The sequence below is a fragment of the Tamandua tetradactyla genome, chromosome 7 (genome assembly GCF_023851605.1).
Source record: "Tamandua tetradactyla isolate mTamTet1 chromosome 7, mTamTet1.pri, whole genome shotgun sequence".
Lineage (NCBI taxonomy): Eukaryota > Metazoa > Chordata > Mammalia > Pilosa > Myrmecophagidae > Tamandua > Tamandua tetradactyla.
Genome location: NC_135333.1, coordinates 32,222,131 through 32,231,141, shown reverse-complemented (window position 1 = coordinate 32,231,141; position 9,011 = coordinate 32,222,131). Strand labels below are relative to the sequence as shown.

The 9,011-nt window shown below is 55.5% G+C and overlaps 1 protein-coding gene across 1 annotated transcript in view; it reads right to left on the bottom strand.

The window, feature by feature from the left end:
* Positions 1-3,971: 3,971 nt before the first annotated feature.
* The window catches only part of CACNA1I (calcium voltage-gated channel subunit alpha1 I), a 105,760-nt gene continuing 100,720 nt past the window's right edge, over positions 3,972-9,011 (bottom strand). The window contains exon 36 of the mRNA XM_077168888.1: positions 3,972-8,060. Within this exon, the coding sequence (XP_077025003.1) occupies positions 7,407-8,060 (654 nt within the window). The 3' untranslated portion in view covers positions 3,972-7,406. The remainder of the gene's footprint in view (positions 8,061-9,011) is intronic.

The window sequence follows — 9,011 nt, the reverse complement described above, 5'->3', positions numbered from 1 at the left end:
CAGGTGTTGTTTTAGTTTGTAAAAGCTGTTGGACTGCCCAGAAACGGAATGATTTTTAAAAAGGGAATTTATTAAGTTGTAAATTTATAGTTCTAAGACCATGAAAATATCCAAATTAAGGCAGCTGGGAAGTCACGTGGTTGGTGTCTGCTGGGCTCTTTGGGTTCTGGATACCTCTCTCAGCTGGGAAGGCACACAGCAATATCTGCTAGATTTTTGTCTTCATTTCATGAGACTTCCTGGGGGGCGTTTTTCTTCTCCATCTCCATAGGTCTCTGGCTGTGTGGGCTCTGTTGGCTCTCATGAGTTTTCCATAATGGTTCCCTCTTTAACGGCTCCAGTAATCTACCCCACCTAGAATGGGGTGGAAACACATCTCCATGGAAAATATCTAATCAAAAGTTACCACCCACAATTGGGTGGATCACTTTTCCATGGAAATAATAAAAAAGACCCCACCCACCAAAATTGAATGAGGATTAAAGAATTTGGCTTTTCTGGGGTACATGACAGTTTCACACAGGCACAGGTGTCAACTTTGCCAGGTGTTCTGTTGCTGTGGACTTAAATCATCAGCATGTGAATTTCATCCATGACTTATTACATCTGCAGTCAGACAAAGGGAGTGCCTCCAGCAATGAGTGATGTTTAATCTAATCATCTGGAGGCATCAAAGGAGAAGTCAGAAGAGAGAAAAAGTGCTCAGAGCCAACACAGACCCAGATGTTTGGAAACACAGAGAGTAAACACCCCAGGGAGCTGTTTGAAATTAGAAGCAGGGAGAGAAGGGCCAGCAGACATCTCCATGTGCTTTCCCATGTGGCAGAGGAACTCAGATGAAAGCCAGGTGCCTTTCCTCCAAAGAACTGTAAATTTGTAACTAAATAAATCCCCCTTTATGAAAGCTAATCCATTTCTGGTGTATTGCATTCTGGCAGCAGTAGCAAACTAAAACAGATTTTGGTACCAGAGAAGTGGAGTGCTACTGTGTTTGCAAATAACAAACAAGTTGGAAAGACTTTTTAAATGGGTAAGGGAGATTCTAGAAGAATTGTGAGGAGCTTGATAGAGAATGCCTAGACTGCTTTGAAGAGACTGTTGGTAGAAATATAGACTGCAAAGATACTTCTAATGAAGGCTTAGACAGAAATGAGAAAGGTGTCATTGCAAATTGGAAGGAAGGTGACCCTTAAAGGAAGCTAAGGTGGCAGAGAATTTGGCAAAATTGAATCCTAGTGCAGGATGGAAAGCAGAATTTGAATGTAACTATTTGGGATACTTAGCTAAGGAGATTTTTTAACTAAATGTGGAAAATGCATCCTAGTTTCTTCTTGCAGTTTATAGTAAAATGTGACAAGAAAGGGGTAAGTTGAGAACGGAACTTCCAGGTACTAAGAAACCAAGAATTGATTATCTGGAAAATTCTGGGCTTCCGGAAAGTGAGACCACAAAGAACATTACCCCATGTGAGGATTTAGCCAAACATGGAACCAGTCAGACATTACAGGACAAACCAGGATTGGAGATAGAATTCTCCAGAAAGGATTTGTGAAAAGTTCTATTGTCTGATAGGTTTGATCCCTGTGTGCTGCATGCCAAGTCAAATATTTTGTGAGACTTGTATAAACAGCACCACTGCCAGTCTGGACTTAAAGGGACAGAAAAGGAAAAATAACCTCAGAAGCAAAATATATGGAAGCCAAGTCTGAAGCCAAGAAACTTCAGACCAGGAAAGCAGATCTATGCATACACGTGGAGGGGTGCGTTTGTCCCACAGGCAGAGGGCAGGCCTTCCGCCTCGCTGTTCAGGCAGAGTTCTGGTGCCTCGCGCCTCACAGAGGGAGACACATTCCCTGGGGATTGGGGGGAGCCTAGCTGCCACCCCATTGTTCTTTGGGGTTGGGCATGTGCCCCAGAGATGATGGAGAGTCCAGGTGCCACCCAGATGCTTGAGGAGGATGGGGCCGAGGATAAGGTGGACTCCCAATGTTCTCTAAAGTTGCAACCCTCATCGCAGTGTTTGGAGAGAGCAGGGCCGCCGTAACAGGCATTTGGAAAGGGTGGGACTGACGCTTTCTAGACTTTGAAATCTGTGGAGTTTGCCCTGCAGATTTTCAGAACTGTTTGGTTCTGGTGACCCCTGTTTTCCTTCTGATTTCTCCCTATGGCAATGGAATCATTTATCCTATGACAGTTCCTTCTTTGAATATTGGAAGCAGATAACTTGCTCTAAGTTCACAGATCCACAGCCAGAGAAGAATTTTGCTTTAAGACAGACCATGCCTGTAATTGACTTTGATGAGATTCTGGACTATTTTTGAGTTAGTAATGAATTTGTATTGTTACCAAAATGATTTAAGGCCTTTATGATATTGTGATGAAATAAATGTATTTCGAATTAAAGATTTAGTGTATTATATGCAGGACAGATGAGCATCATTAGGCAAAAAAATATATATATATATATATGTGTGTCTGTTATTGTTTTCTGTTTAGAAATTAAGTATGGTTTAAGGCGATGTGTATTGTTGCCAAGTTGAGAAGGGGTGGTTACTGTAGTAGTTAGGCTCACGTGTCAACTCGGCCAGGAGATGGTGCACAGTTGTTCTGTCACTATGGACTTAAATTATCAGCATGCCAACTTCATCTATGGCTGACTTCATCTGCAGTCAGCTAAGGAGAGTGTCTTCTGCAATGAGTGATGTTTAATTTAATCAGCTGGAGGCTTAAAGAGAGAAAGCACTCAGAGCCAACATGGACCCAGACATCGGAAATGCAGAGAGGAGATGCCCCAGGGGAAGCCGTTTGAAATTAGCAGTTGGGAGAGAAGAGCCAGTGGACATCTCCATGCGCCTTCCCATGTGCCAGAGGAATCTAGATGAAAGCCAGCCGCTTTGTCTCCGAAGTACTTTAAATTTGTAACTAAATACATCTCCATTTCTGGTGTATTGCATTCCAGTGGTTTAGCAAACTAAAATACACACCATGACAGGTGTGTGAACAAAAAGTGAAACCAGAGGAATAAACAATTCCAACCACAGAGGAACAAAAGGATGTGTGGCTATTCTCTGCAGTCTCCCCAAAGCCTGAAAGTGGGCACCCACCAGGGACCAGCAGCAGAGATGGGCAGAAACGAGATGGGAGAGCATTCCAGGGGGAGAACAGCAGAGCTCAGATTACAGGAACAAGAGGTGAGGGATGAGGCTAGCAGCAAGTGTGGGGGAGATTGTGTGCCTTTTGGGGGCCAGGACTTTATCTTGGGGTGAGCAAGTGCCAGGGAAAGGTGAAGAAGTCTGACGTACCTGCTGGGGCTGGCAGGGGTGGGGGTGGGGGTATGGCACTGCCTGCCGGGGAGGGGGCCATAGTACTGCCTCCTTGCTGGAAGCTAAATGCTGGAGGAGTGGGCGCTGGAGCTGGGAGGCCCATGAGGGAGCACATGTGATAGTTCAAGGCTGTACGGGGTGCTCAGAGAAGAAAGGATGCCAGCCCATCACTTCCTCTCCCGTAGCCCCTGGGGTATCCTTTCCTGTGGGGTTGGACAGATGGGCCTGAAGATGTGGGGCCACTGGTGGCAGAGCCAAGAGGAGTCAGAGCATGTCCTGGTGACACGGTTGGAGCCCTTGGTGCAGCCACACTTGAAGCCAACATCATCTCTGGCTTTTAAGTTATCTCTTCTATTTCCTTCCCTTCTCTTCTTCCTTTTCCCCTCCCTGCCTTTCTCTCTCGCTCTTGGGTTTTTGTCATTTACAGCCAACAGTCCTAAAAACACTCATAATAGGAATTTGGGGAACAGGCCAAAGGCGAGTGGACTCTTGTTCCCTGTGTGGTCCTCCTGTACTGGGCACACGAGAGCCAGGCCCTGCCTCCTTCCAGCCCTGCAGGCGCCAGCCACACCTGGCCACAGAAGAATCCTTCCACGGAGCATTTCTTTTGGTGCCGGACCCCCCGGGCCCACGGGAAGATCTGTGGGAAAGCCCCCTGGGAAAGCACAGCACAGACACGCGGGCACGTTCTGAAAGGGGCTCCTGGGCTTTTATTCAGAACACACTGGTGGCGGCTGCCGCTCTGCTCCTCTGCGCCGGGGGCCACGGGGGCCGGCCGGTACCAGCACTGTCAGCAACGAGGAGGGAAGGTCACCACACCACAGGGACTGTACAGCGACTGAGAGCCACAGCGGCAGGGCTGAGCGGGGCGCCCGGGGGAGGCGGCCCCTGCCTCCTCCCCAACACCAGCTCCGCTCTGGCTCTGCCGGAACACAGATTATTGCACAAAGACAAAAAGAGTATGTGTATCTGGGCTGAACAGCGGCTTCTACGACCCTGAGCCCTTACACGGCGCAGCAAAGGGGGCTGGAGGTGGCCCTGGAAATGGGAGGCTCCAGGGGAGCCGGGGATGACGGCAGACAGGCCAGTGCTGTGCACACTTCGCCCTCCTGCCTGGAAGGCCCAGAGCAGGGCCAGGCTGGGCAGGGGACAGGAAGAGGGTTTGGCCAAGCACAGGCCGTGGCCTGCCACGGTGCCCACCACTCTGCAGAGCCCTGCCAACAGACGGTACAGGAGAGGGGCGGGAGGCTAGGCACCTGGGCCCTGCTCGCCACACGGCCAGGCCCACAGAGTTAGAAGTTTGTGCTTTTCTTATGGGCAGGCCCCAGGCCCCAAGGTCGAGGAGGGAGGAGTATGCCATTTACGCAGCCCTTCGCTCTCAGACGTATCCTAGCTGGCCCCTCCACTTCCACACCTCCCCCCTCCCCCACTGGTGCCAGGCTCACGGTTCAGGATGAAGGATGGCTTCGGGTCAGACGTGCCTGGGATGTGCTCCCAGCCCGGCCACTCACCCCCTCCCCGACACCAAGGACGTCACTTTCCTTGCCTGTGGAGCAGCAGTGCACGCCACGAAGGGCCTCCAGGATGACAAAATTAGGTGACAGCTGCCAGGCACAGCGTAGGCCAACACGTGGGGGTGCTCGACAAGTGACAGAGCACGTTCCCTCGCGGCCTTCCCTGTCCTGGCGTTGCTGCCTCTCTCCTGGAGTCGGGACACACACATCTGTCAAGCAGGCACACATCATGGAACGACTTGCACGGCCACCACGTCTGCCTGCTCAGGAGCCTGCCTCCCCTCTAACTGCGCGGGCTCAAGAGCAGCCCCCATGGGTGTCCCTCAGGGTCCCCCGAGCACAGCCCAGGGCCTGGCCTGGAGCAACAGCTCCGTGAGCACCAGCTGAGGTGGCCGGGAGGACCCAGACCAGCCTACCTGTCCCTTCTTCCTCCCCAGACAAGGCAACCCCACACAAATGGTACAAAGCTCTCAGGAGCCACCGATACACGGAACCTGGGACCTGGGCCCAGCCTCCCCACCAGCCGCAGGGCCTTTATGGGGCAGCCCAGGCCAAGGGCAGGAGAGGGAACCCAGGTCCACCTGCACCCCAAGGGGGTGGACAAGCGACTTCTTACTCGGGGGACACCAGCCTAGTATGCCATGGGAAGCATATTTGTGAGCCCTCCTTGGTGCCAGGCCCCTCCCCATCTCTCCTCTGGGGGGCTCAGAGAGGCTCAGAGCACATCCGGGCTTAATGACGTGGACCTCTGCAGGGGCCCCAGCTTTTCCCGGATCTGTGGGATCCCAGCAGGCATACTCCCCTCTGCTGGCCTTTGTTTCCTCAGGGGCGAAGCGTGTCTGAACCTTGCCCTGCCCCTTGCCACGTCGGTTCTAAGGGTCCACGCGGTGCAGCTCAGGTGGCTGCTGCAGCCTCACCTGCCCTCGGCACCCAGGTTCCCAGGGCCGCCATGCCAGCCCAGAAGACGCCCTGAGCCCCCAGACAGCCCAGCCCAAAGCCACATCCCTGAGGGCAGAGCTTGGGCATGAGGACAACGCCCTCTCGGTAGCACCCAGCCGGCAAAGGCCCCACTTATTGCTGAAGCGCAGAGTCTCCCAGACTGTGCCCCCTCCCAGCCCACACTCTGCCACCCCACACGCAATCTCCTTCCTTAAACAGACTTTAAATCCACTTGTTTTTTAAAACTTCACCTTGACCTAAGCAGCATGTCTGTGCAATTATGGGTTCATCATATAATTTTTTTTTCCTAAGAGATAACTACTCAAATAAAAAATACCCGTCCATAAACCCGTTTGGGAAGCACTGCTGTGATGAAACCTGATCTGCAGCTTTGAGAAAGGGATGGGGGAACAAGGGGAGCAGACAGAGGGAGTCAGGAGGGCTCCAGGTGACCCGCCCAGGGGAGAGAAGCAGCTGGGGGTGGCTCTCACGGCCCAGGCGGTGCCCCCATCCCTGCCTGTCATCCTGCCAGGCCTGAATCCAGGAAGGAAGTGTGTGCCTGTGGCCTGGGCAGGGCAACCTGGGCGGCTGCTCTGGTCTCCTGAAGTGGCTGAAGCTCAGGGCCTCGCTTGGGGGTACAAGGTGGTAAGTCCACCATGTAGCTGACCACTTGCCGGCCTAGAAGAGGTGGGCACCCTGGGGGGCAGCAGCCAACCCTCCAAGCATCTCTCAGCAGCGTCCTTCACCTCTCCTCTCTTCTGCCCCGTTTCTGCCCTCAGCCCTCATGGGGAGAAGTCACAGCAGGCACCCCCTGCAGTGCCCACTGGGCTCGGGACCTCTCCTGGGAACCTCCACCACCACCCTCACCTTCTGCCCTAAGAAAGCACAACGACTCAGCCCTGATTTTTCTAGAGAAAAACATCTAACCGGTTGACTAAGGGTTTGTGGGCTCTGGGGTGTCTACAAAAGCCTGCTCAGAACTAGATGGCCAGGGATGAGGAGACAGACACCCCAACACATGGGGAGGGGGGTGTGGGATCTTAGCAGCATTTCTTCTTTAAAGGGAAAAAAATGCACCCTGAATTTCACTTCTTCCTCTGGGCCTGTCTCCCAGACAAAGGAACCTTGGAGACCGGTGGGCCCTCACCGGGCTATTCTCAACCGGGGTGGGGGGACACACCTCAAAAAAACCCCACTGCCAACTGCCAGCAGGACCACCTGTCCCCAGTGGGTCTGGAATGGGTCCTAAGTGTCAGACAAATGCCAGCCCCCCGAGGCTCCAGCCCGCACTCCCCAACTTGAGCACTTCCTAGAAGTCTTAGCTCTCAGTAAAAAAAATAAATATATATATATATATATGTCTGTCTATATATATATGTGTGTGCGCGTGTGTATATATATATATATATATGTATATGCACGGGAAGGGCCAAGCTGGGGCCACAGCTGAGTCTTGGCCAACCCAGACCCCATTGAACCCCGCCCTCCCGGCAGCCGGGGGGCTGGCTGGCCCCTGCGCCATTTCCAGGCTGTGGACAAAGTATTGCTGCCTGCTCCCTGGCTCCTGAGGTAAAAGACGGTGAGACGGGACAGGTGGGCGATGGGTGTCCGGCGCAGCCCCGCGGCCCCCTCATCTCTTCCTCTTGCTCACGGCGTCTCCCGGCTCCCGCTCTCCTGGGGGCGGCTGCGGCTCCAGCTCCGAGGGGCCCAGGCCCGCGGCCGGCTGCCCCCGGTCCTTGCTGTGCTCAGCGGCCCAGGAGGGGCTCCGGGCCAGGCCGCGGGGCTGGACCGAGGCGGCGTGGGGGCGCCCGGGGCCGGCAGCCAGGCTGCTGGTGCTGCTGAATTTCCTGGGGGGCGTGAGCCCCGGGGGCGGCAGCGGGGGCGGCGGGCAGAAGAGGGAGGTGAGTGACAGGCTGCTGAGGGTCTCCGAGTGCTCGCTGCCCGCGCCCCCACCCCCCGGGCCCACCCGGCCACTGCCCGCGCCCTCCTCGTCCGAGGGGTCCATGGAGTCATGGTGTGTGCAGCCAGGGCTGGTGGAGCCGCCGCTGCTGTGGCTGCGCTGGTGGGCCCGCAGTCCGCGCAGGCTGAACAGGCCCCGGCCGCGCAGGCTCAGGCGGCGGCGGGTGGCAGGAGACAGGCCGGCTCGGGGGCCCAGCGCAGGAGCAGGTGGCCCCAGGGCACGCCGGGGACTGTCACTCAGCGTCAGGCTGTCCTCCAGCGTGGTCTGCAGGCTGCCGGCCGAGCTGCTGCGGCTGGCGTCCAGCGACGTGTCACTCTCTGTGGCCTGGAGGGGGACAAGTGGGGATGGGGGCTGCCTAAATCCCCCCACCCCCGCTTACCCCGCCCTGCTCCAATCCCTCTGGACCTTCCCTCAATACATCCAGGATACAACCACTTGTCCCGCTGCCAAGCCACCACCATCTGGGGACAGGGGGGCGGAGGGGGAGGTTCTCATGGCTGTCACAGCAGTGGCCCCGTCTCAGTCCTCAGGGGGCAGCCAGCATGGACCTTCTCGAACCTAGATGGGACACCAGCCCTCCCCTGGGCAGAGGACCTGGAGTAAAAGCCCACAGGCCCAACGCACCACCCTGGACCTCACTTCCCGACCTCCTCCCTGCCCAGCCCCCACTCAGCCCCAGACTCTGTTCCTCGGGCCTCCCTCTACCTGTTCCAACCACCTGGAAACCTCTTCCCCAGACAGCCCCAGGCTCACCTCTTACTTTCTTCGGGCCTTGACTCAAGTGCCCTGTCCTTAGTAAGGCCTTCCCAGCTCTTCCGCCAGAACTGTCAATACCCCCTGCCCCTTAGCATCCCCTCCCCCACGCACTTCTACCTCTGAGTGGAGTCCACTTTCACACTGATTTTCATTTGTGCCTGAACCAGGCACAGTCCGGCTGATGGCAGGGGATCACCAGTTACTGAATGAATGAACTCCCTCAGGACCACCCCCCAGAGCCCGAAGAGGCCTTCCCCATCCCTCCAGTGAGCGCCCACAGACCCCATCCAGGGCCCCACTTGAGTCCTTCCCACACTGCTGCCAGACGGCACTTCCTGGCAGGCTGGGTCATGTCACTGCCCCCTCCCCAACCAGCCCCAGCCCTCCACTCCTCCATGCTGCTGCCCCCGACTTTCAGGGGTCCCAGGGCCTGCCCATTTCATCAGCCCCGAGGGCACCGCCCCCCTGACTTTCCCAAGTTCCCCTGAGCCTTTGTTGGCCCTACCCACCCCAGCCCCC